General features: G+C 39.1%; 3 protein-coding genes across 3 annotated transcripts; 1 reads left to right on the top strand and 2 right to left on the bottom strand.

Moving 5' to 3' along the window:
* Positions 1-38: 38 nt before the first annotated feature.
* On the bottom strand, positions 39-7,225 carry LOC144512151 (adenosine deaminase 2-A-like). Its single transcript, XM_078242731.1, has 9 exons — positions 6,925-7,225; positions 5,933-6,152; positions 5,632-5,842; positions 5,381-5,508; positions 2,513-2,603; positions 2,269-2,377; positions 2,008-2,165; positions 1,447-1,649; positions 39-641 (listed from the first exon to the last, which is right to left on the bottom strand). Exons 1-9 carry the CDS (start codon positions 7,223-7,225, stop codon positions 554-556), a joined length of 1,509 nt encoding a protein of 502 aa, XP_078098857.1. The 3' UTR covers positions 39-553.
* A 645-nt stretch (positions 7,226-7,870) lies between these two features.
* On the bottom strand, positions 7,871-17,428 carry atp6v1e1b (ATPase H+ transporting V1 subunit E1b). Its single transcript, XM_078242831.1, has 10 exons — positions 17,327-17,428; positions 17,143-17,203; positions 14,764-14,829; positions 13,635-13,744; positions 13,306-13,372; positions 13,125-13,214; positions 11,635-11,703; positions 11,178-11,272; positions 10,969-11,056; positions 7,871-8,627 (listed from the first exon to the last, which is right to left on the bottom strand). Exons 2-10 carry the CDS (start codon positions 17,173-17,175, stop codon positions 8,565-8,567), a joined length of 681 nt encoding a protein of 226 aa, XP_078098957.1. The 5' UTR covers positions 17,176-17,203; positions 17,327-17,428; the 3' UTR covers positions 7,871-8,564.
* A 1,821-nt stretch (positions 17,429-19,249) lies between these two features.
* On the top strand, positions 19,250-25,445 carry LOC144512157 (uncharacterized). Its single transcript, XM_078242742.1, has 2 exons — positions 19,250-19,362; positions 24,262-25,445. Exon 2 carries the CDS (start codon positions 24,433-24,435, stop codon positions 25,171-25,173), a length of 741 nt encoding a protein of 246 aa, XP_078098868.1. The 5' UTR covers positions 19,250-19,362; positions 24,262-24,432; the 3' UTR covers positions 25,174-25,445.
* The last annotated feature ends 1,363 nt before the right edge of the window (positions 25,446-26,808 follow it).

Raw genomic sequence — 26,808 nt, forward strand, 5'->3', positions numbered from 1 at the left:
AAATAAGCACAAGCAATATGACAAGAGTCAAAGTGTGCAATCAAAGTTGTGAATTACTTTTATTTAATTATTGATTTGGCCTTGTACATTTTGGCAAATGTAACTTTCTTGGTTTTGAATACAAACGTGCTCTTGAACATTTGCTATTACAGTTTTTGTGTGAAAAAAACCTTTTTATGAAGACAAAAGATTGCCTGTGGACAGCTTTCAATACTTCTCAGAGGACTGAATGACTTGTGAATGAGTCTTCTCATCAGCAGGCTAGTTTAGTGTAAAGTTACTTTGTAGTTTCAAGACACAAAAAAATTATCAGAAACTTTTATAGGAGTTTTAAGATACCTACAGTATCTACCCTCCTACATCGGACCAGAACATCCTCCCAAAAGACCTCAGCGTATGTTTAACTCTTGTCAGCCAACCAATTACAAACAGAGTAGTTCCAAAGAATTTAATCTAAAATATGAATAAATTAAAGCCTGTAGATTTGTTTGCTTTAGCTTAGCGCTATTATGATCATCATTCAAGTCACAGAGGATCCATGGCGGTTTGGTTGTCATAAATGATTAAAGATGAAGGCGTCCCATTTTTTCTGCCACATGACAAGACCTGTGTCCTTCAGATGAGCTTGCAGAGAGCTGTACCTGCAGGCACAAGACACTTTTAATTAGAATAAACGTGTGTGTGTGTGTGTGTGTGTGTGTGTGTGTGTGTGACAAATTAAATTGGTCAGGCCTGGAGTGCATGCCTAGTGGGCCCAAACGCTACATAAAACACACTTGACCCACACTTCTCACCTATCTTATCCTACTGATAAACAACACTGGGTTCATACACAGGTGTAGTCACAATGAGCCCCTTTATGATTAGGGCTGGGTATCGCCACTGATGTCCTGAATAGATTATAATCACCTTTTTCACCATTAACTAGAAATCAAGTGCTTTACTGTTAAGTCTGTTGTTGTTTTTTTAACTTCCTACAGCCTTTTGATTTTCACTCATTTCTAATATGATGAACAATCTAATAATCAACTTGCTGAGACTTCAAACTTGCTTGAGGGAGACAATCACATAATCAATATTTGCGTGCATGTAAATGAGGTGCAAACACAAATAGAAACTCTTGTCCAGTGGGACCATGAGGGAGTTACCTTTTTGTAAAGCTGATGGAAATTATATTTGATTTAAACACATATGCAATTAATATCAAATTAGTAGTGGGGACAAATTAATAAGATGTATCAGGCTCTTGGTACACAGGCAGTACTTGATAGGACTAATAGGGACTAGTAGGACTAATGTTTCATGGTAAGACAAAGAATATATATCACTTTTTTAAAACCTGAGAAGTAGACAATAAATCTAAAAACATGCTTAATAAAGTCAGGCATTTTAGTTAAGTAATTTGGTAAAACAGACATGAGAGAGAGCAAATAAACTGATTCCCACCTGATGGAGTTAAGAGCCAGCTCTTTCAGAGTGCCCAGGTTTGCTTTTAACCCTCCGATGCCAACAAAGGCTTGATAGAAGTCGTAGGAGAGGCCCGTGGTGCCGAACAGAGATGGGTCATCTGAGCTGATCACCATCGGGTGGCCCTCAGACATCAGCACAGCTGCAGGGTGGTTCCGAAGGTCCGATACCAGCTTCAGCACCTGGAGGTCAGAGGTCAAACACATTCAGGTACTTTATATATGAAGACACGCACACAGGTGCTGAATCCATATGTCCAGACTTCACCACACTTCCAGACTTGCCGCGTTCCAGAGAAGTCTGCTAGTTCTGAGTTTTTTTTTTTTTTGTCCATCTCAGTGTAAGAATCCTTTTGTTGAGGGTTTAATTTCACTGCTAATTCTGAGAATATCTATTCTAGCTTCTACATAATGCAGCACATTTCATCCCCTCATGGTCCAGCACCCTTGCAGACTTGACATGATGACAGTGAACCATGTCACGGTATTTGGATTCAGCCAGATTTTTTTCTATTGTGCCAATGACAATAGGTTATCTGACCTGGTTTGAGATGGGGCACAGTTCCACAGCCACGTTTCTTTTCCGAGATAGCTCTTTGGCAAGTGGATGGTGTGCCAAAGCATAGCCGTGCCCGATACGTGTTGTGTTGAACAGAAGGGCGTCAAGAATGTTTTGATCTACGTTGGTGCCATCATCATCTGCATGGTCAACAAGCATACAAAGTGGAATGAAAGTGTTAAAAGATTCATGAAACTTTTGACAAGCGCTCTGTTTTGTATTTTGTGCTTTTGGTCCACCCACCTGTTTCCCCTGCATGAAAAAAGTATGGCAGTGTGACACCCAGTTCAGCGGGCATAGAAAGTGCCTCCCTAAAGTACCAAAGAGACCTCCCGCTGTCCTCCCTGCCAACCTGCAAACCATAATGTAAGCTCAAGGAAAAACTAATTAAATAATCACAACAAACGAGAGAGAATTTCCACTTTCCATTTACTCCGCTTAATGTTTACTCAAACAGGAGGTTCATAGAAGACAGATCACTTCTTACCATGTCAAATCCTGCAACAACATCTGGGAAGTCCTTTTGCAGCTGGATGGCCTCTTTTACAGCTGCTTTGACCTCAGATACACTCAGAGCCCTGAAGAAAGCACCAAGGAAACACTGAAATAAGTCCCCTATTTGATTCACAAATAATCATAATCACAAAACTAATGTGCAGTTTTATATCAACATTTACATTATAAGATGCCTGTATTATGTATGTAATGACTATTCTGGTGATTCTTATTTGTATTTCTAGCTATGTGTAGGGGGACAAAATGATAACAGCTGGTGTATCGGTTGCAAACACAGTAACATGGCAAACAGTTGTCAACAATCCTGACAACATACAGAAACACAGTACCGACAAACAGTAGTGTTGAGTAGTACTACATTGGTGGAGAGGCCCTTTAATTAATAAGTTGCGAGTTCTGTTTCCAGAAAACGGTAAACTAAATCATAAAGAGGTAATCTAATAATTATAGAGAATTATTTAATTTGAGAGAAAATAATGGCATATGGTCCCCACTTTGTTAAATCAAAGACAACCAACCTATTCGACAAGTAACTAAGTACACTTACTCAGGTATAGCACCTGAATAAATGCACTTTGTACAATTTTTAAGCACAATTTTAAATACCTTGAACTGAATAGTTTTCTGCTACTTTCTACTTACACTACACTGCATTACTATAGTAAGTAAGTTATTTTTCAAAGTGTCACACACCAAAAGGCGCCCAAGCCCATATGGGCTTACAAGACACTACAAACATAACAAAAAAAACATTAACATAATGAGAGTGAGAGAACAAATACAACACACCTCCATGAATGTCAAGTAATGTCAAAGCAAATAAAACTAATCAAACAAAGTGCCCTCCCACCCTGTTTGTTGGCATCAAACACAAACTGTAGGCGAAACACCTTGTCGGTAAAACAGGTACTTAAGTACATTCATTTCATTCATCAGACATAGAAAACAAATAAGCACATTCTGTAGACATTTTAAGATAAATGCCTGTGTCTAAGATTATGATATAATAGAAAATAGAACAAAAAGTGCATTGCATTTCGGACCTCTCCCAGATTACACAGGGGACACTTATTATTCTCCTCTGGAGTTGAGTGGAAGTGTACTATATATACACAGAGTCATAAGTAATGAGTACTTTTAATACTTTAGGTACATTTTGTTGATAACCCTAGTATAATTTTATACTATACAATACTTGGATTAAGGATAAAGGTTTTTTTTCACTCAAGTAAAGGCTCTGAGTACCTTTTCCACCACTGAAATTATGCAACTTTTTTGTCAGTCTCTTAAAGAGTTATTGTGTTTTTTTGTGACATCATGGTACTATTCTCACAAGTATGTGGTAATATTCCACTACCTTTAGTGGAAATAAGCGAATAGATCATCAACAAGTACCTCTTTACACAACTCTAAGTACATCTGACAAAACATGTAGAAAGACCAGTTTCACATTGAAATGCACTACGGTTGTTATGGGTTTGGTATGTTGTTCTGTGTTTTGTCTTATTTCGAAGCTTCGGACGTCATCACTCACGTGCTTATTTCAATTTGATACAAGCTCCAACAGTGCTTCGAACCAGTGTGCTTTGCCGGAGTGATACAAGCTTCGGTGCCTCGGTGTCAAACGTCCCATCACTACCTTCTCTGTTTTTTGGGTCCGCCATTCTCCGGAACATAACAACGGTCTTACAAAGTACATGCTTAACATTGGATAGGATTTCCATCTCTATTGTTGAAATACTTTTACTAACACTATGCTCATTGTTAATAACTGACAGTCAATGAAACATTTGCGTAATATACTGTATGCATGGTTATATATTTGCCTGATATAGTCCGACGCAAAACTTCCCAATCACCACCCTAAGGTGTAAGATTTTTATGTGACCTCCGGTGGGATTTTAACCCACAACCTTAGTGTTGGTAATTTACAGTATTGCTCAAACTATCAGGGCCACAAAGGACCACTGCAATGATTACAGTGTGTACAATACAATAGTGTTGTGATGACATCCCTGCTAACAAATACCAGGCTTGGGTTGGACATTCAAGAAGATTTTTTCCCAAGGTGCATGAACTGTAAAAACATACATTGTGTTGTGGACGAGAACTTATGGCCAAATCCAGAAGACCAAATTGATGCAGATTAGTGTGTACTACAGAAAACTTTTACAGTATTTACAGTATTCAATTGTCTTTCACTTATGTTACAGTGTGTGTGTTGATTTTTTTTTTTTTAACAGTATTTATAATTAGACAAAACCTTAGAGTAATGTTGCAATAAAAGTTAGTTTCTGGCATCGCTGATTGGGGAAGATGTCTTCATTGATCACACTTCTGATGGGATAGGAATCATGGAAATAGTTTGTTGTTGAATTTGATGGGTGATGTACAGTTACATTTTTGCCTGCTTTAATGTGAAAACAGTGAAGTAAACTGCTCATCTTTAGCACTTCAAAAGGGTAATTTTGAAACATGTATCTTACATTGTTTGGTCTTGGACTAAGTGATTGTTACAATAACGTAACTGAAAGAATTGCACTATTAGGTGACTTAACAAATGTACTCGTATTTCAACAGAAACTTAGTGGTTGAAACATTGGTCTTGTAGTGAAAAATGTTCACAAGCCAAATTAAAGGAGAATCAGTTGCTTTGAATGCAAGATTTAATGATTTACGAGTATGATCAGTTGGGAGTTGGGAGTTTTGAAACACTGCACCATACTATTGATAATAGTACCATAGCGACTAAAAAAAACAACTGTAAAATAAGAGGAAATATGTCTTGTCAAAGTCTCAATCTTCAGAATCAAAATCAGAAAAGGATTTCACGTAGTACCTGTGCACAGAAATGATGACACGAGCCCCAAGAAAGTCCAGGTGATCTGCTGTAAATTTCCTTGTAACTTCTTGAAACGTTTTCAGAGTCCACACCTTATCGTGAATGGTTCCATCAAGCTCATACGTCTGAAACGCATAAATGAAATGCACAAATATCAGATCTACAATTGCTACCAATACTGCTACTATGGCTCTTTACGAAAGGCTGGAGCTTGGGGATCATTTTTGAACAAAGAAGCAAGCACACACCCTTGAGAGACCGCTCCTGAATTCCAGATACATGATGTTGTCATGGAGAAGCTCCTCTAGGCCCTTATAGAAGTAGTCTCTCAGCACAGGAGCATGGGTGATGAGCCCAGCAGCTGCGATGAAGGCTTTCTCAAACTTCTCCCATACAACCTCTTGGCTCGGGTACTCTACATCTGGATCCTCAGTGAACAGTGTGAGCTGCTGCATTAAACTGAAAAAACACCACCAAAATATTCTGGGTTAAGTTCTCCCACTGTATCTTGACTTGAAATGTGTAAGGGAAGGTAATATCTTACTCAACCTGTTATCAAAGCCTGTAGGGTCTCCTATTTGGGCTCTCAATGTCTCAAGCAGCCGCCAGTAGAAGCAGTCCCATCGTGGAAAAGGCTGGCGTTCGGAGAACAAGAAGCGGACCGAGTTGTCCCAGGTGAAGCAGATGTAGCAGTGAGGCCTGTAGGTGACGTTTTTCACCAGCCATTCAACACTGACCAAAGAGGAGGTGTGGATGTGGAGGGCTGCACCTGTCACCAAAACAGCAGGATATAACCTCAAACTCAGACTGATGTGCTGAGCTTAGACAGTGACATAAAATGAAGATCTTGCTTATTTATTGGGTGATGTGACCATGGATGGATTACGATACATCCTACATTGGAGCAAGATGACCATGCTATTTTCACGTCTGTTCTTGTTATTTTGGGTCTCTTTGTAGTTTGTTTTCATGTCTTTGTTGTCAATTTATGTCTTTCTAGTCATTTTACGTCTCTTTGTGGTCATTTTGTATGTCTTTCAGGTCATTCTGCATAATGTAGTTGTTTTGCATAGATTTGTAGTTCTTTTGTGTCTCTTTGTAGTCATTTTGAGTCTTTTTTGATTTTTTTTTCTGTCTAATTTTGTATCTCTTTGTAGTTGTCTTACTCTTGTGTAACCTAACTAGTTATTTTCATCTTTTTGAGTGTCTTTTTAGTCATTGTTCATCTCTTTGTAGTTGTTTTGTGACTCTTTGTCAATGTTTTGCATCTTTGTGGTCAAGTGTGTCTCTAAAGTAGTTTTGTGTAACTTTGCAGTCTCTTTGGTGTCATTTTTCCTCTGAACCAGAACTCTCAGGTGCTCATGTTGGTTCAAAAACAGTAAATAGGCTGGACATAAAGAGATATGATAAAAAAAAAATGCTACAGGAAATCATCAAAGAAAGCCTGAGATGTACAGATATATTTTATAATATGAAGGAAAACAAATATTGCATTGGATCTGTGCCAGGTAAGCTCTGTTCATCCATGCTTGAGACATCACCTTTAGGCATCTTCTGCAGCAGTTTGAAGATTGGACTCTTCTGGATGAGAGGCTTTGCTTTGAAGAAGTGGATAGCCGGGGGGAACTGTGCAGCAGACATCTCTTGCTCCTTTAATTGATGGAGGTAAGCGTCCAGCTTCTGCTCAGCCACCGTCAGCGTCACCTGGCCTCCTGTCTGTCTGGACGCTTCCTGACGCATCAGCAGGTCCCTCTGAGCAGGGTCGGGCATCCCATCAGTCACTCTTACCATCCACAGAAGGGGCACATAAGTGACCACAGCCTGGCAGATTGAGATCACCATATCCTTATGTGCCACAGGAGGGTGCTAGAACATGATCGCACTCCCTCCACAAATGCAGGTTTGCTGTATTCAATGCTGTAAAGAAAGACTCAGTGAGACATGCACTAATGACATTAAAGTCCTTCTACCTCGGGCGAGAGGTTGTGTAGTTTATACCGCAGAGTGGATAAATAAATTAGTTAGATATTTTAGTTTTTGGGTTAACATAACAAGCTGTATTACGGTGCTGACAGAGCCTATTGAGTAGCCTGACCATGACCGCTTTACTGGGAGTTAATAAAAAAAAAATATATATATATAAAATAAAATATGAGCCAAGAGAAAAGCAGAGGGAAGTAAACATCCACCTTCAGATCATTAACATAAACTAAATAAAGGCAAATGTAGCTACTTTAAAACATAAAATACTTACAAGAGGGAGCTGAGGGAGCTTCTGGTGTCCTGTGTCTCAGGTCAGCAGTCTCCGAAAAGACTCCGCTATCAGTTGAGCATGTCAGCAAAATACTGGGAGCTACTGGATAAATGGAGGCATTTTTGTCTGACAAAGACCATGTGATAAACTAATGAATGAAGCATGATTGCACAATAAAAGTAAAAAGTCGGCCAGCAGTGAGGACAATGTTTGAGCCAAAAAGAGAAGAGAAGTGATACTAATGATTTTTATTTTATTCTGTTTTACATTTCCACAATAGAACATCTTCAGTTTTAGACACACAAAAAAAAAGAACAAAAAAACCAAAACAACAACCACACATACGTATAATTTAATCTGGAAACCTCATATACATACAGTGCACCCTCTGGAATGATATCACCCACTCGTTTAATTCATGACAGAATAACATACATCAATAAATTTACTCTGTAAGGTCATGTGCGATCTTCAGTTTTGTTCCTAGGATGCTATTCATTATCTCGGTAATTGGTTGGAGCAGATGGCCATTAGCAACACAATGTCCCATGCAACGTATAATAATACGGGGTAGAGGAAAAACCGTGACACGGACCCTGTGTTTGTCATGATCCAATTAGAGGACAACTTGTTAAACATCCAGCCAATCACCAGATCCTGTCGAACCTGACTAATCAGTGTAAACTGAGACCCTTGAAGGGGAGCAGCCGAGAAAACAACCGTGCAGTACCCGCGATGCACATCTGTAACGTTGAGCTGCAGGGTTTATCATGTCCCTTAATGCACAGAAAAAAACAGCAATACATCACACAACAACAATGAGTCTCTTTTGCATCGGAGATTCGTTTCACAGACAGAGGAATGCGTCTTTCATGTGACAAAATAAAAAATAAAAAGGAGAGTTTTTCTTTAATACAGCAGAGCTATTTAGTCCAGGAACTTGCGGTTCGGGTTGGCCCCGAAGAGAGACACTCGGATTTCAGGCATCATCTGCAAACACAGAAAAGCATGGCTCATAGGCAGGACTGCAGCTGCAACGATTGATCTGCCGATTATTTTCTCTATAAATCGTTTGGTCAACACAATATCAGAAAATAGTGAGACATACCACACACACTTTCCCAAAACCTGGAGGTGATATTTTAGAATGGTTAGTTTTGTATTACCAAAAGTCCAAAACCCTTTTTCTTTAGATCGACTAATTGATTAATCGATTGCTAAATTTCAGCTCTATTTATAAATACAAAACAGCAGAAATATGAGGAAAGTCAAACAAACAAACAAACATTTAGCAGGAGACTAGATTGTTTGTTCAAATTCATTTGACTTTTATTTCACTACGAAAACCTTATTGAAACTACATATGTCTTTTTCAGGAGTGTCCTGGCCAAGATATGCAAAGACTAACATCATAAAACAGACAACACAAGATCATAATTAAATCATAAAAAATTTGTGGGGTTTTAAAGGATTTTTTTTTATTATTATTATATAGTGCAGATAGTCAAGAAAGGGGGGAGAGAGGGGATGATGACCAACAAAGCGGGATTCGAACCCAGGCCGCTACCAAGGACTCACCTACATCGGGGTCACACTCTACCAGGTGAGCAAGAGGTCGCCTCTTTGTGGGTTTTTTAATCATTTTGTTTATATGACGTAAATAAAAAGGCTTTATGTAAATAAGAGCCATCTAAAAGTACCATACAATAAATGAATGAAAGTGGTGTCACCTTTAGTTCCTCACGTAGAAAATGTAAAGCTCGTCTGACGTGAGAGCTACGCTAATTCCATTTTGTCAAAGGTAAGTTTAACAACTGTACCCCTCGTTTAAATACTAATTCACTTCTAGACCAATACAATCAATTCATGTATTCATTCGACCTTTGTTTAACCAGGAAAGCCTCACTAAGGTTCAAAACAACAACTTTAAAACGAAAAAAACAGACAACCCAAAGTATGTCACAAGATCCAATCTAAATTAAAACTTGGCAAAATTATATTTTTTAATGATGTGTATAAAAGATCACAACTTTACAGCTAGCAGCTACATTGTGTAAGAATTTCTCCCGTCTAGCAGTGAAATTGTATATGACAACCAACTGAATATTACTTTCTAGCCCTTCCCATTCCGAGCATGTTTTAACTCCTACGGTGGCCGAACCCGAAATGAGCTCTTAGTATCTCCATCGTTTACACGCAGCTGTTCTAGCCACTCCAATATTAACTTTGGTCTTAACTTTGCCAGTCGCGTTGTCGTTTTCATTCTCTTTTTCCCCTCCCGGCTGGTGCCACTGAGTGTAAAAGTGTGAAAGGCGGAGGTATGTCCCTCTTTGGCTAAGGCATTTTAAAGATGGAGGCGCTACATGGCGGCCGTCATTCGAGCGACCAGCCTGTATGTATTCTGAATGATTCTGAATGGCAGATTCTACACTTACGAGAATACTTTGATTAGTTGGTGGAAGTAATTACACATGAATGAGCACATATTTGTGAAAGAACAAAGGTTGTTTTTTTTTTGCTAAGAATCAACTCAAAAAATTACACAATGTAGGTTTTAAGACAACCAACTTTTTTTTTAAATACACTGTATACATGAATGTGATTATTGTGGTTTCCACTTTATATAACACAGATATAGTTAAACAAAACAGTTCATTTTACTGTAAGTTTGATTCCTTTCTGATTTTACTGTATGTTATGTTTTACTGTTACTTCATGTAAAGCACTTTGGAAACCTGCTAGTTGCTGTAAAGCACTAAATAAATACATGTTGATTGATATATAGTGTGTATATAATATGTTTTATAAAGTCATAAATGTTTCTTTTTTCATGAAAACCTACAGTTGTGCTTGCTTGTTCACGCCCTTGTTACACGGTCTTAATTTAATATACTGCATACGTTCTTGTTGTTACTTTTCTTCTCAGTTTTTTTTAAACTATTTTTCATTGTCCCTTTTTTTGTTCATGCGTGTGTGTTCACTATAAAAGAAAAAAAAGAGGGAACTGCCAATACAAGAGATGTAAATAGTTTAAATTTGAGGGATTATGAAACATACAGTAATCTTATTTCTGTCAAATGAGTTTATTTAATTTATTACTGACTGCACTCCTCATTAAAAGGGGAATTCTTTTGAACATGGCAGACAAAATCAACACGTGTGAACATCAAGACCTTTTGAATATGAGATTGATGAAAAGGGGGGATTAAAACTAGATAAATGAGGCTACAAATCACGCCTAAAGGAGCGTTTATAATGCATGTTTAAACAAATGTCAAGGATGAAAAGGAAAATTTGAGACTGATAATATGAGCGGCCTCTATTGTCCTACCTGCTGAGCCATGAGGTCCAGTCTGCTCTCAAGGGTGTTGGACACCTTGATCTTCCCGTTACCATTATAGAGCTCAACACCTCCAGAACTGAAGAAGACAAAACACCAACACAAGAGAAATCAAACTGAGAAAATGCTCAGTTCAAAAAAAAGTTTTTTTGAGGGGGGGGGGGGAGATTTGTAACTTGATCAAATGTGATACTGCTTACACGTCAGGGTGGATGAAGTTATCCTGGTCGATGCGGACCTCGATGTTCATCTTCACAGCGGCTTTAAATATAGGAATATTCCTCTGGATGGATGCCTGAAAGACAGTGTTCAGATTTCAACTGATTTTAAGGAGCTACCTCACTCGATTCAAAAAGCATCTGCCAAATTATATGTATATACATTTTCACCTACTTGTATGCACATAATAGTTTGTGAGTGTGTTTAATTTGACCTATGTTTGCTCAGCTTGTTGTCCTTGTTTTGAGCTGTAAGTCTCTTTCTATTCTCCCGTAAATTGTTCTTGGAACTGTGTGCATCAATGAGAGTTACTTAAAACTGGAGTAAAGTTCTGTGTGTGTGTGTGTGTGTGTGTGTGTGTAGACATATTTGGCCAATAAAGCCAATTCTGAAATGGATGAATTTTAAATTTGAACATGCACTTGCTAATTTACTCACCTGTACCATCTGCACGTCCTGTTTACGGCAGCGAATGGTCACTTTGGGCTCCAGAAGCTGATAGAAACCCTGATATGAAAGATTATGAAAGAGTTATCGAACCTCAGTTTTATAATCAACCCGGTTTCATCATACACTGAAGTAAACTTTATTTTATTTGATCGGGACAATGCAATTTAACATATATACATAACAATACAGAGCATGAAACGTATGTGCTGCACAGAGAGTTTATAGCTATTGCTAATTTTCATCTCTTGGGAAAGATAAATAAAGCTTATTTTATGATTGTTTCGCAGTGATTACATTCTAAAGCACAAATAAATAACCATCAAACACTTCTCAGATGATTTTGTGCGGACTGATATCTCCTATATATTTATTGCAGCAGCTGGACAAGGAAGTAGATTACTCTAGTATCGATTTATGACTATTTTAAGACGAGGGGAGAACATTTCTTTTTGTTTGATTTCTTTAAAAGTAAAGTTGGGCTTTGCTGTTGGCTTCACGACTCCTTTTTAAAAAAAAAAAAAGAAAAAAAAGAGAGATTCACGCTCCCCAGGAGCCGCACTGAACTGCAGTCTGCAGTCGGTTGTCTCGTGCCAGAGAGAGGGAGTAAGTAAGAGCGGCGGTGCAGAGAGAATTAAACAAAACTTATTTTCATACGTTTACGTTCTAACGCTAGGTTTTTACAGGCAGTTTTGCCTGTAAAACTCAGCTACTCAGCTACCGCTCCTGATTGAGCCATAGACCTTTTCACGGCAGACATGTTGACATGTCATAGTAGGAAAAGCACAGGTGTATTCAAAACCATTAATGATGGCTGCATTCCACTTAGGAGAGGCCCTGGTGTTGTGCATGCTGACTCACTGAAATAGCTGGGACACCCATCGTTAAGGTTATCAGTTTCAGCTGTGCTTTTCCTACTATTGCTACGTTTACACGTGGCCGGCTATTTTCATAAACGGACATTTCAACCTCTCCGTTTTCAAAAATAACATTGTGCACAGCTGTCAGTTTTCAGAAAAGTGTTTGTTTACACGTACCCATGTATATATGCCGTAAATGCAGTCAAGAGCATGCCAAACCTGTAGGTGGCAGTGTAACGACACGCTCAAGCCCACGTTAGCCAATCAGAATCCCGAAAATGGCAACAACAGCAACGAATCATTTCCTCTCTCTCTTCTCTTCCTCACTTCCTCGGCTGCCTAAACCTCCGTTTGTCTCAGTTTACATGCAAACGTGCAAACAAAGTTTTCCAAAAGCTCCACTCTGGCCGGAGGTTTTAGAAAGACTCGTTTTCAGAGGCGAATTCTCCGTTTGCGTGTAAACGAAGGGCCCAAACGAAGGGAAATGTCTCCAATTTTTCAAAATAACCATGTACGTGTAAACAGGGTATATGACAAGTCAAAATGTCTGCTGTGAAAAAGGTCCATCAGTGTAAAAGGGGTATTAGACTGCACTAGGTGTACCTGAGAGTATAAACTAACCTGTAAGATCAATCCGTCCATCAGAGCTGGATACCTGGCTGGGTCTTTTGCGACATTACCAAGCCGTTGGCGGGCCTCATTTAGCATTTCCTGAAGGATTTACAGACCGTATCATTTACACAATCCATCTCTGTGTATAAAATATGACCGCGTGATGACAACATGAGGTACAGCTGCTTACCGAAATCATATCATCCCGGGCTTTCAGCACTTTCAGTCGAGCCTGGTTCATCAGGTTAGACATTTGACTGTTTAAGTAGACAAATAACACACACACACACATTGGGTCTGTTTAGACTTCTAAGTTGGATTATGTTTGTCCGTGTGGAAACCCTTGAGACAGTTTGGAGCATGTTAACAAAAGAGTAATTGTAGGACAGAGTGAGTAAATAAAGTCACAGAAACTCTGTGTCACACATACAGTACAGACATGTCTTTGTTCTTTAAAAAAAAGGCCAGATTAAGGAAGGGAGGACTTGATGTGTCCTGTGATTTCTCGCCATGACTCACATTTTCTTTTGCTGCTCTATCTGCTTCTCTTTCTTCTCGTAGTACTCCATTATCTTCAGCCTCTGAGTTTGGACCAGACGGCCCTTCTCGATGTTGAACTCTTCTTCTGCCTGCAGGAGGAGACACAGTTCACTCAGCAGATGACACTCATCATCATCCTTGCACTTACTCTGCTGCTGGTGGACACTATAATTAAAAGGTCACACTGAAAGGTTTAATTTGTCATAACAAAGACACGCTTTTCACAAAATTTGATGGCAGAATAGATTTCGAATCAGTGTCGTAATACTGTTATTAACTGTCAAAATCGGAAAGGCCTTAACCTTTTAATCTACAAATATGGCACAAACCTTCCTACACAAATTCAGATATATTTATAGTTATATTTCTCTACTTAAATTTAAGACACTAATGGTCAATATTGTTGAAGCCAAAGAACTGATGTCACCTGTAGGTTAAGGAAAATATCAAATTAGTCTAATATATTAGGTGTAAGATAATAATAATTATGTCAAAAGTGTTCAGATTGTGTGAAATCTGCCAATAGGCCCCCTTTACTGTGCTGTTGGTGCCCCTAGTGGTGAGTCTCACACAGGAAATGATGGTGATGGTGAGGACTAATGTATTTTTAAACCTTATACTCTTTAATGTGGAATCAATGCCTATGATTATGTAGGTAAATTGCATGATGTTGTGAATCTCTGTTTGGTTGTTTATGCTTATAATGTATTCTTGTTTTGTTATCAGTGACACTACCTGTTTAAATAAAGGATTAAATGAATACTGACACTCAATTCACTGGCTGGTCTGAGAGGGGCACTCTAGAACATTTCAAAATAAAAGGCCATAATTGCTACATCACAGGCCTGATTTTGATCAAATCTGGAGCAAAGTGGCATGTCGATGCTGGCTGTCCTGGCATCTGCCTGCACCAACACTGAAGAATGAGTTTATCCTTGTATTTGCTTTCCCCCCCATTTTCTCTCCTCTCATTTCCTGTCATCTCTCTACTGTTCACTCACTAATTAAAGCATAAAATGTCAAAAGAAATACTTTAAAAAGGACTAATTAATCATCCATTCTAGTCACTCACTACAGCGCTGTGTGATTTTTACTGCGATGATTTTACCTTTGCGTCAATCTCTTCTGCCTTCTCATTGGCCTCCTGTTCAATGAAGGCCATCATGTGCTTGATCTGTAGACAGGAAGAAGAAATATTAATGACAAAAATTCCCATTCCCCACATTTTTAGGGTTTTAAATGCACACATGATCCATCATCAAGCATTATTCCTTACTACTGCAAATTGCCACCTCACCCTGCTGCCTGACTTTATCACTATGGTGAGGAATGTGTCAATGGTGGAAGAAGAATTCATATCCTGTACTTAAGTAAAATTACTAATACCACACTGTGACAAAACAAGTAAAAGTCCTGCATCCAAAACCTTAAGTACAAGTATGTATAAGCTTTACTTTACTAAAAGTATCAAAAGTCAAATGTTCCCTTTAGTGTTTTCCTATTATTTGCTGCAATAATGTGTATGTTGCACTTTACTGCTGTAGAGGTTTAACATTGTGCTTATGTTAACTCCTTTAATTACTGTTGGGTAGGTTAATCTACAGCAATGCATCATATTCCATAAGATCATCATATGTTTGTACCGTTGCTGTCCTGTGAGAACCACGTGTCTCTAAAACGTCAACTTTTCATGGTGTCAGAAAAACAGCCCCGTTTTCAGCTTTGTGACGATGCATTTTCCAGCTGATCCATGAGGCTTTTTAAATAGTTTATTTATATTAAGAAGTAGGAGAATTTATCACCAAATTCAGAGATACGTGGTTTTCATTAGAGAGGAAGGGGATGGAAGATAGTAATCTGTAAAGCAGCTAAAGCTGTCAGACAAATGTAGTGGGGTAAAAAGTACAAATCTTCCTCTGAGACATAGCAGAGCAAAAGTATAAAGTTGCATGAATTTGTACTTTAAGGGGAACGACGCCATTTTTCAAAATTCATAGGCTACATGTTATTCATATGGTCTAACAACTCTCTCTCAAATAAAAAAAAACAACAGAGAGCTAAAACTCAAATTTGTGATGTCATCATCAAGTATAATGTCTGGAACTGCTCCATAGACAATGAATTGGAAAAGATGTTATGAATGACTATATGGGTACATTTTCTGTTTCAGAACTGAGAACACTACAATAGAATAAAGCTCATTTGAGTATGAAAAAAAGAAAACAAAATCTGTGTCCAATGCATTGTCTATTGAGCAGCTCCAGACTTTATACTTTATGACATCACAAGTTTGAGACTAAGCTTTGTTTATGCTCGCGCAAGACACCGTGGCGCGGGCCTCCATAGATACCGCGTGAGATACGAATCATGCACGGAGACGTTTATGCTCAACGCATTTTATTCTCCGAAACGCCAGAGGACAAAATTATCTGCGAATAAGCAAGAAGTAGTAGAGAAGAAATAGATAGCGGAAGTAAAAGAAAACATGAGACCGTTTTTTTAACTTTGACAAAGCGATCTCATGTTTTCCTACAGCCTCCAGCAAAATGCTGTTTCTTTTCCCATGTGTGGGCTCTCTCATATTTAAGGCCATCTGACACCCTGTGGTCTGTACATGAAGAATCATACAGATGTTTGTGCATGCGAAACCTGCTCGGTCTTCCAAGCCGACCATGTTGAAATGGAACGTGCAGCGCGCGCCGAGTTACACAAATTCACGAGTAAACCACACACGCTCAAACAACTTGCGGAGCCTTCGCGCTGGACACAAAAGGGGCGATGACGTCATTTTTTTTGGCATGTGCACCTCTGCCGGGAACACCATGGCGGCCATGAACCTACCTTTACTTCTCTGGTTTCTGGCTTTGAGAGCGATTAGCTCATGTTCACAAATATAGATTGGACTTTCATAGGCCATGCAAATAACATATTATAATTCTTAATTTAGGTGGTGTTCCCCTTTAATTACATGCACTTAGTTACATTCCACCACTGATGAACACCGGACCCAAACTTATTACATATGTACAGTTGACTTCTGTAGCTTTACATTCGCCCTTCTGGAGATTATTTTCAGTGTTTCCCATTAAAAAGTCCAGCCAGTGGCTCACTCACTCCCAGTTCCTCATCAGGCCCTGGCATGTGCTCATCATGTGATCATTTGGAAATATGACCCTCTCCATCTCAGCCATAACTTCCACAACGCAAGACTGACATCAAAATGGTATAACTAGCATTTTTTACGTACAAAACTTCCAGTCAAAAACACCCTAAAAAATAGCTTGTTTGTGTTTATTTCAATGCTAACCTAACGTTACTGCAGCTCTCTCAATGTCATTCTTCTCCACACAGGCACACACATCACAGCTACTAGAAACATTTCTCAGTGTATTAATAAGACGAATAGCAAAGACAAAAACTCCTTCAACAGCAACCGAGGAGAAACAGATGAATGGTGACATTTTTGAAGGTTAAATCGGTTCATTACCTGCTTCTGAACATCGGCATCGCTGAGCGCCATGGTTGCAGCTGTCAAAGATCCGCGAGGCCTGCGAGACGAAATAACAAAATACAAATCATAAATCAAAACAAGTGAGAAACAAAAGAATCCGTCAATAACAACATGGAGGTTTTAATCCTGCAATAAGAGCTTTAAATCGATGTTTATTTACCCGAAAATCACAGAAGATGAGGTATGAATTAATCGCCGCAGTCGTGACTCGTAAAGATGTCTACGGAGGATCAGCTGATAGTCGTCGTCACATGATGTTTACTTCCGGCCGAGTCGAGCAGCCAATCAGGTGCGAGAACAAGAGATGACGTAGATAACAGGAGAATTTTAACGTATACTGCATATAAATACATGTTTTAAAATGACTAGTTCTAAAACAGTTATATTGCACACATTTGTAATAGTAGTTTTTACAGTGTCTTTTTTAAAAAAAAATATGTATTGGCATTTTCTATTATATATTTATGTTCTTGACAGTTTTTTGTTTATTTACTGTTTATTTACTGTACTTAATAAGTGTATAGCATGCATCACACACCAATGCAAAGTCCATGTAAATGAAAATCTACCTGGTAATAAAACTTATTCTGATTCTGATATATGTACTACATTCAACTCCAGTTACATAGTATACACTTTATACACAACTTTGTTGTTGTTGTTAGACATAATGAAACACAAGAGGTATACTTTATAAGTATACCTCTTGTGTTTCATTATGTCATAGTTTTTTAAATAATCATTTGCTTTGGTTTGAATGTTTCACTGTTTTTTTTTTTCCATTTCCCTGTAGTTCACTTAGTAACTTAGCTATAGCCTACAAAAAAAGTATCATTTCTTTTGAAATCATTTTAGTCATATATCCGTTTTTTATACTTGAGTATGAAACCAAAACCTTCTTTTTTTAATCTATTTTCTGTTATTTATACATTGTACATTGTTGTGTTATATTTATTCTGGTCCTGAATAAACTGGATTTCATTTTAACTGCATTTATTTTTTACAATTGAAATGCTAAAAGCTTGGAACCTAAAAATAACTAAAGATAATTTTCATTAATTTCATTTGGTGTAAAATGTTCCTATGTAATGGCTATGATATTAAATTATTTTCAATAGTTTACAGTGACCATTACTCTTTATTTAATAATTTCTAATTTATTTTAACAATTATCTTCATTTAGGAATAGTAGGAGTATTAAAGTATAAGTGTGCAGGACTCTATCATCAAGTACCTGAACACAGCCATGACAGTTGGTCAAAAAATGGAAAATCTCATGGTAACACGAAGCACATAATATAGGAAATAAAGGGGAATTGAATTGGAAACATGTAAACCAGGAAAAAAGGGAATCCCACAGTATTGGGACAGCTATTGAAAAAGAAATGTTTGCATTGTGAAACATTGTGAAATGTTATTTTATTTAGACAGGGATAGTGCACAATTAAACATTAACCTTGTATAAAAAAACAAGAAGAGATGCATTGTTTTCTTTTACTAATTGTTCATGTAAGGTGTCCTTGAGCATCAAGAAAGGCACCCATAAATAAAATGTATTATTATATACTATTATATTGTTATTATACCATGGATTTAGCACAATTTTCCCTGGGCATATATACAATATACAGTACATGTTGGTGCTGTGCAAGTGCCATATAACCATATAAAAGCTTCCTGGCATAGTTTCCAGTCTTGTAATCTTACCACTAGAGGGGAGTATAACGTGGGAAGTTCAGCTTTAGAAATAGCTCTTCTCCCTATCTGGCATGCTTTTTACACTCTGTGTCACTGGCCCACAGCAGCACACTGTGGACTGACTGATAATGTGCTGTTTGGACAGTGAACATAAAACTCCACACACTTTATCCGAGTGAAACACTCACCCACTGACCTCTGTAGGCCTTTCAGAGACTGTGAACTCAGGGTAAAGTCAGAGAGCGAGAGAGAGAGAGAGAGAGAGAGAGAGAGAGAGAGAGAGAGAGAGTGAGAGAGAGAGGGGGGCAGGGGGGGAGAGGGAGGGGGAGAGAGACTTTTGCACAGCTTGTCCATCTTGTCAGTCCTGTGCCAGCTCCAGCATGCATGTCTGCCTATCTGTTGTTTCGTGGCTTCGTGTCTGAATGCACGTCTCGCTTTGATCTCCAGCATCTGCTTCTCATCTAGCAGCTCGCTCGGCCCCGCACCAAGAGGACGCAGGTATGCTATAGGATGTTGTTTTTAATTCACATTGCTGAAATTTGAACCAAATCAGAAGAGAGAAAGATTGTAGACTGGGCCTTGAATCAAGATGTGATCAGATTTTTTTGTGTGTGTGTGTGTGTGTGTGTGTGTGTGTGTGTGTGTGTGTGTGTGTGTGTGCGCTGTGCTTTGTTAAAAGTGTGTTATCTGTAAACATGTCATTGTTAGATGGGCCACTACAGCTCACTCTGATGTGGTGAAGGCAAAATCTCACCTTGCACAAGACAAAGAAACTGCCATGAAGAGCTGGCTCGTTTTATCTGAAGCAGTTCTCCCACTTTGACATTGAAAGCTGACCTTTAGTCAAATTCTTGTATCTGACAATCCTCTGTCCTCGTTACACATTAGCACAGAAAGAGTGCCCTAAATCTGCCTGATCATTTACTTCACCATGAGTCTGTTATTGCTGGGATAGGATCAATGGGAATCCAATTACTCAAGTAGGCCATGTAAGCAAAGGAGGATCCCCAGGTAGAAAAGGTTTAATGGTTACTTTGCAGGCAGGGGACACAGACGAGCCACCACGTATGGAGGGTTTAAAATGTTTGTGTGTCCAACTTTAATGTTTCAGGGATTGAAGTCTGCACAGGTCTACAGGGCACACAGCTTAGACCAGACAACATGGCAGCTAGTTGGTCATTAAATCAGTGACGTCCGTGAGGCGTCTGTTTCCCTCTGCTCACACTGGAGAAGGTGGAGTGATATATGACAAAGGATTTGAGTCATTAAAAGCATGAGAACATTATATTCAAATCATAAATAAGATGATGAACGCTTAAACACAAACTGGAGCATTAATGAGATGATTTAGTTCTTTAATGCACTGGGTACTGGAAATGTTTATTTAAGACCTAATGAGCCTTTTTTATTGATTTTGTCCAGCTGCTAGACTCAAAGTCAGAAGGTTTTATTGCGCAAAAAGTAACCAAGCTGTTGTGTAACAGGCAGGAAGGGGGTTTGCTTTCCCCTGTGAGACAACACATAAGAAATAGTGTTTTAGTCTTGGAATGCATGAGACCATGTGTTTAAATCAATAACAGTGAAGCAATAAAAATCTATTCATCTGAGAACATACTTTATATACTAATAGGACCTATTTACATGAAACGTTTAGATGTGGACAGGGGAGCACTATCAACATTGGAGTTGAAGTTCTTTAAGGCAAAGCAGAGGAACTAAAGAAGGAAGTTCATATCTAAAAAAAATCAAATATCCAGTCATATCCAGAGAGAATTTAGATCAACGTTTCCCCAATCTTTATTTCTCGTGACCCATTGAAACGATTAAAAATTCCACTCACGACTCCTCATCACAAGTTATACATTCCTATGAGCTGAGCCATTCAAGCAAAGAGGGATTTATATCTTCTTATGTTGCAGCATTTCAATTGTTATTTTGGAGGACCTGAAGACGTTAAATTATTTGGAAAAAAATAAAACCAAAGACAAAAGAAATGTCTAAAAAAATGAAACACAATTTTATTGAGCAAAAGTATGTTTTTGTTCTTTTTTGGACTCCTCAGGTTCATCTTGCGACCCCTTGGTGGCTTTAAAATAATTTTATGCAGACGTTACCTTTGTCGGTTTTCATTCGTAACCACAAATTCTTCAGGAAATTCTACAGCTTATTTCTTCTTTGCAAAATGACATACAGCACTACCCATATTGAATCTAACTGGTAAATCTCATTTTACATTTCACCTCTTGCTGCAGCTACTAATCGTCACTAATTACATCTATTTGTTTTGCTTACAGCAACACCTCTTAGAATTTGGATTCACAAATTAAGGGTGAGTGCAAATGTAACAGATATTCAAACCCTGGGGAGGCTGTTAATTTGTCCTTGTTAAGAGAGGGCTCTACGCTTACATTTATCTATTTTAGGGGCGCAGAGAAAAATTAAGTTTAATGTAGCTCTCTTGAACCATTAGAAATATATCAGTAAACATAGAGTATGGGCAACAAAAGACAAAAAACTTACTTAGCTAGGGGATTACCAAATGATTTTAAAACATAAGATGTAACAAAAGACAGGGAGGCTTTGCGCTTCTTGAATGCATCCCTTTTCAAACAAAATAAGTCTACTTATTCTTTTTAGGTTTTTGAAATTGCGTTGGGGTTTGATGACATTCTATCCAATCCAGTATCAAAGTATTAATACAATTGATTAGTATTTTTTAGTATTTAATCTGAATTGGCATTCAATTTTTGAAAGTTACTCAAATTATAGTCTCGCTTTGCCAGACCCTCCTCCAAAGCGTGCTGAAGGAGGGTCTGGCTAGTCCACACAACATTCGGGGATGGGAGGAAAATGTGCTCTGGTTTAATGCCATTTCTTTAAACCAATCAGAATTGTCATGGGCGGTGCTAAATTCCGCACATTGCTGCTGCAAAATAGCAAGGGGGTAAGCGTCTCCTCACAACCCGAACCTCCTATGGAGCCATTTTGATGCTACCAAGCCATCGCCTCCCGTTAGCATTCCATTGACTGCCATCCATTTTGGCGTCACTTTGACAGCGAATAACTTCACATCTGAAGCGTTTAAAGACTCTAAAGAAACACGACAATGTATAAAAGGCTCCATTACCTTGTACCTCACGTTATGGCTCCTTAGCAGACGTTTTTGTAAAAATAGGCTAACGATTGTGTCATAACCACGCGACTTACTGTCGCACAGTAGAGAAATTACCGTACAGTACAGGAGAAGCTCGCAGGCAGTTTCGTCTCAGATTAGCTGTTTAAGTTTAATTACTAATGTTAACTAGCATTTTAGTTAGCAATAATTAGCCTGTGCCTATGTTATCTCCTTACATATTAAACACCGGAAAAGTGCTTCTAATGGCCTTCACTGGTGTCCGTCTAGAGCAACGGGATCTGTTGGTCCATTATATATATGTCAATGCAAAATAGTCGTGCAAGAGAAAACATAGATTGGACAGATAGTCTAGCTAGCTGTCTCAATTTACCCTGCAGAGATCTGAGGAGCAGTCAACAATAGTCCAAACACAAAAATAGTGGAAGGTAACGGAAAATACATGCATCCGGCGGAATTTCCTGCAGCGCCGGAGAAATCCCGGAAAGGAATTCGAAGGATATAGACTATATACTCAAAATATAAATAACTAAAACTCAAAACATCCGGTTGAAATCTGAAGCGGAGATGACAGAAAGAGTTTTGAGTGGCAGTTTGAGTCATGTTAAAAACAACTCGAAGCTACAGTGGAAAATGAGATCTCCATGATGCCTAACCGTAACCTGACTTTCGGGTATGAGCAGTGCTAATAAGAGTGTCAGAATTGGGAATGGGTATCGTTCGGATTTGATCAATACTACTATTCTTACCTACTTAATCGGTCTGATATGGCTACTTTATTGATACTCTTATCGGCTAGTTCTTTTATTAATATTATTAATTTATTTAATTAATAATTTATTTATATTTTGAAATATCTTAACATATTATTTCAGCAATATTTACAATGACAAAGTCACTATATAAACTCAATAATAGTCTCTCTATCTGAACTCACTGATGGGCAGGTACTCAGTCAGAAGGTCTGACAGAGTCTGCTCATTTTGAAGTTCCGGATTCTTACATATTTAGATCCGGTTCCTTTCTAGAACCGGTGTTCAGGGGGGCTCAGAGTGCTCGCACTGTAGAGTCCTGTTAAGAGACATGTTCTGAAACCAGAGAAAACGAGACAGCTCACACGTTGTGAACGTGATACAACGGTAGACAGTGAAGAGTAAGTGTTGAGAGTATCTATTCCGGGACTGGCATGGGGGTGAATACTTTCTGCAATCAAAGCTGAGATGTTTTACAAGGGGTGAGGAGGGTCACCTTGAGACTGATTTCATTTATGCAAACAACCATGTGTAAAGTGTTCATTCTTAATCTGGAAAGTGTCTTCATAGAAACTATGATTTTATACAGTTGAGATTAAATGATTATTTCCAAGTTGTTGTTTTTTTTAAATTAGTTGTGGTGTTTCAGACATAATGAATAATATGTCACTTCTATTTTATGTTCTGACTCTTGTCCGATTCTTACGTCATGGGAAATTACTGAAATAGCTTCCACTCTTAGGTGACAGATGGAGATGCATATAGCGCCTAAACATAGTAAGATATGCAGGTCGAGGCTATAGATAGTCACAGCCGCAGCAATACAGAGCAGCCAGTGAGCAACATTTTCCAACTACAGCCTCACTGATGTCACTGAGAACACTGACCTGTTGAAAAGCATGTTGCAGATCATTATTTATGAAAGCCTCTATGGGTAGAAATATCTCTGATATTCTGAAGTTTTTGTTTGTCAAGAAATGACACAATCCTGGTGGAAATCTGTGCAGTCTATGTGTTGGGTTGTCTGCCACGGTGTCTTTTTTGATGCTACTACCAAAGTCAGACATTTTCAGATTCTACTCAAAGTGGCTTAAAATGTACACTCGATGTAGTCTTGCATTGCCAGACCTTCCTCCACAGCACTACGGAGGAGGGTCTGGCTAGTCCACACAGCAGGAGCAGTTAACCATAGTCCTCATAAATCCACTGGAGTTTAAAATTACAACACAAAGAAAGCGTTAGGTAACGGGACATCGGAAAACTTGGCGCTCATTTTAACTGATTTATATTCCAGATATTTAACAATATATTATATTTTATAAACTGACTGTATGTTTTGTGTGTATAAAATCTTAATCTGCAAAGTATAGTAGCTATCAATAGCCTTCAAATAAAAGTGCAATATTTCCCTCTGAAATGTAACAAGAACTGAGTAGTATAGAATGGAAATACTCCCTTATAGTTATAGTATAGTAGTACTTCCACCTATGAAGTTATCTGTTGTCTCTGCAGCAGCCAGTCTTCATTCTGGAGGGAAAAGCCCCAGTCGAGTCCAGCAGGGGGGATGGAGGTGGCGGGGAGGCTGGTTCCCTCAGCCCCGGCCCTGCAGCTCTGTCTCTGACCCAGGCAGAGAGCCCTGGACCCTGGCAGAGCGAGAGCCTGCTGGCAGAGTCCTGGTCCACGATGGGCGACATGGACCACGAGGACACCAAGAGCCTGGACAGCAATGACGAAGTGGTTCTGGGTGGGGAGGAGAACCACTCTTTCAACTCCGACATGGTCCACCTGGAGCGAGAGGAAGCCGAGTTGCTCGAGGAAGCAGAAAAGGAGGAGGGGGCGAGGAGAACAGAGGAAGAGGAGGAGGAGGACGAAGAGCTGCAGACAAGCGTGTTGAGTGTTTTAGGTGGGGAGAGGGAGCTGAGTGAGCTCAGGGAGGAGGAGCAGGACCTCCATGCCCCAGAAACTGAGGAGCTCCTGGTGTCAGCAGAGGAGCCTTACGTAGAGAAGAAGCCCGCAGAGTTCATGCAGGTGGTTCCCCCGATGGCGCTGCCTCCTCTGCCTATCGTCAGGCTGGATCCCCCCTCTACCACGTCCACCCCGGTCCCTTCAACCACAGCCTCTGAAGCGGAGGAGCTTTTCTCAACTCAGGGGCTACACCCTCCTTCTATCCTTGCACGGATGGCAGAAGAGCCTTCGTCAGAGAGTCTCGAGCAACTCAAATTCTCACAGATTCCCCTCTCGGATGTTGAGGAACACTCAGCCGAAGCCTCTCAAGAAGCACCACAAAAGCCGGAGCCACCAAAGGCCACTGCTCCCAAGACTCCCAGACCTCTGAGCTCCACTGAGCTGCTGTGTGGAGGCGCTGCTTTAGTTGCTGTTGTGGGAGTAGTGGCATATGGTGCTGTGGCCTACTGCAGAAAGTAGTCTCCTTTAACCCCAAATCACCCTTTCAACACAGGTTTTTAAATCTATTCCAAATGAAAATATTTTACTACACTCTCGGGATTCTGGATTTTACTCTCTGACACTCTTTGTATTGTAGTTATTATAGGACACATTCATTTGATTTTGTGCTACCTCAGCTCACTGCAGAGCTTATGGCCTTTGTTTTTCTGTATACAATAGACCTCCAATCTCTAAAATGTAAACCTGGAATGTAAAATCATGTAAAGGTAGAATTTTAAAGAATCCTGAAACTTGAAATGTTTGGTTGATGTTTCTTTGTGTGACTGTGTCTCTTATTACTTCACCAGAAAACAACATGAGGGATGAAATTACACACACAATTCCTCTTCCAGCATGTTACTCTAGACTTTACCAAATAACTGCTACTATGGTCAGCCTATAGATACCTTTACATTTCATGCAACTGCATGTACAGTACAGTGTTGCATATAAGAAATGAAGAGCAGGAGAGAATTGTGAGCGAGTGGGCTGAAAACAAGCTTTTTGGCTTCTGAACCTGCATGTTCAGATTTTTTGGCCACTTATAGGGGCAGCAGAAATAAGCTGCGAAAACAACTTTGACATATTATCACCTTTTAAGTTGATCTTGCAAACTTGTTAGCAAACAGTTACCCATTTTCACATCCAGCAAAGCCACATTACGCATTCCTGGACACCTGATGAATGGAAGTCCAATATGGGGAAGTGGTGGCCTAAATGTTAGAGAAGCGAGCTTGTGACCAGGAGGGCGTCAGTTCAATCCCCAGACCAACAGGATAAAATCTGGGTGGGGAAAGTGAAAGAGCAGTGCTTGTCCCTCCCTCATTACCACCACTGAGGTGCCCTTGAGCAAGGCCCTTAACCCCAACCGCTCCAGTGGAGCTGCTCAGTGGCCAGCAGATCAGACTGTGGTTGTACTGGGCAGCTTCCAGGTATGAATGTGTGAATGTGATCATGGCGTTCCTGCAAAAGAGAGGCTTCCTCTCAGTGAACCTTCCCTGAATAAATAAAGCAACAAAAAAAAAATATGACTCTACTTTAAGTTCTGTTGTTTGTCTCTACTAACTCCTAAAGCGGAGATCTTCAACAGGAAATCCAGGAGTCACTGCAGGGGGACCAAATTTTTTTTTTTAGTTTTTTCTCTCTCCAAAAATTAATTTTAGAGCATTGTGGTCCATTGTTAAAATATTGATTAGGCTATTTAAAAGCAACAATGTGTACACATGACCCCTTTTTTAACGTTGCATGTGTCGTTGAGTAGCTGAGAGCTAAGACTGATGCCCTCTTTTCAGATTGTTTCATTTGAAACATTTTTAGAGGTCAGAATAGGTAAAGACTGTCCAGTATTTCACAATAAGCAAAGATTTAAGGAAACAGTTTCAGGGAACTTTTTTCTCTCGATTCCAATCATTGTAATTACTCCGCAACGCCTCAGATTAATCCTCTGTCCTTTATTAAAATGATAAACTGTTGGTTCAGTTAGGGTGTGGAGGTAGACAAAAATGGATGGATCTTATGAGATGCTGGATTGGCCAATCAAATACATACAAGTATTTCACATTCCTGGTATTTTGTAATGTGAAAGCAATAGATCTAATGTTAAATTGCAATCGT

The sequence above is a fragment of the Sander vitreus genome, chromosome 23 (genome assembly GCF_031162955.1).
Source record: "Sander vitreus isolate 19-12246 chromosome 23, sanVit1, whole genome shotgun sequence".
In the NCBI taxonomy this organism is placed as follows: Eukaryota; Metazoa; Chordata; class Actinopteri; order Perciformes; family Percidae; genus Sander; species Sander vitreus.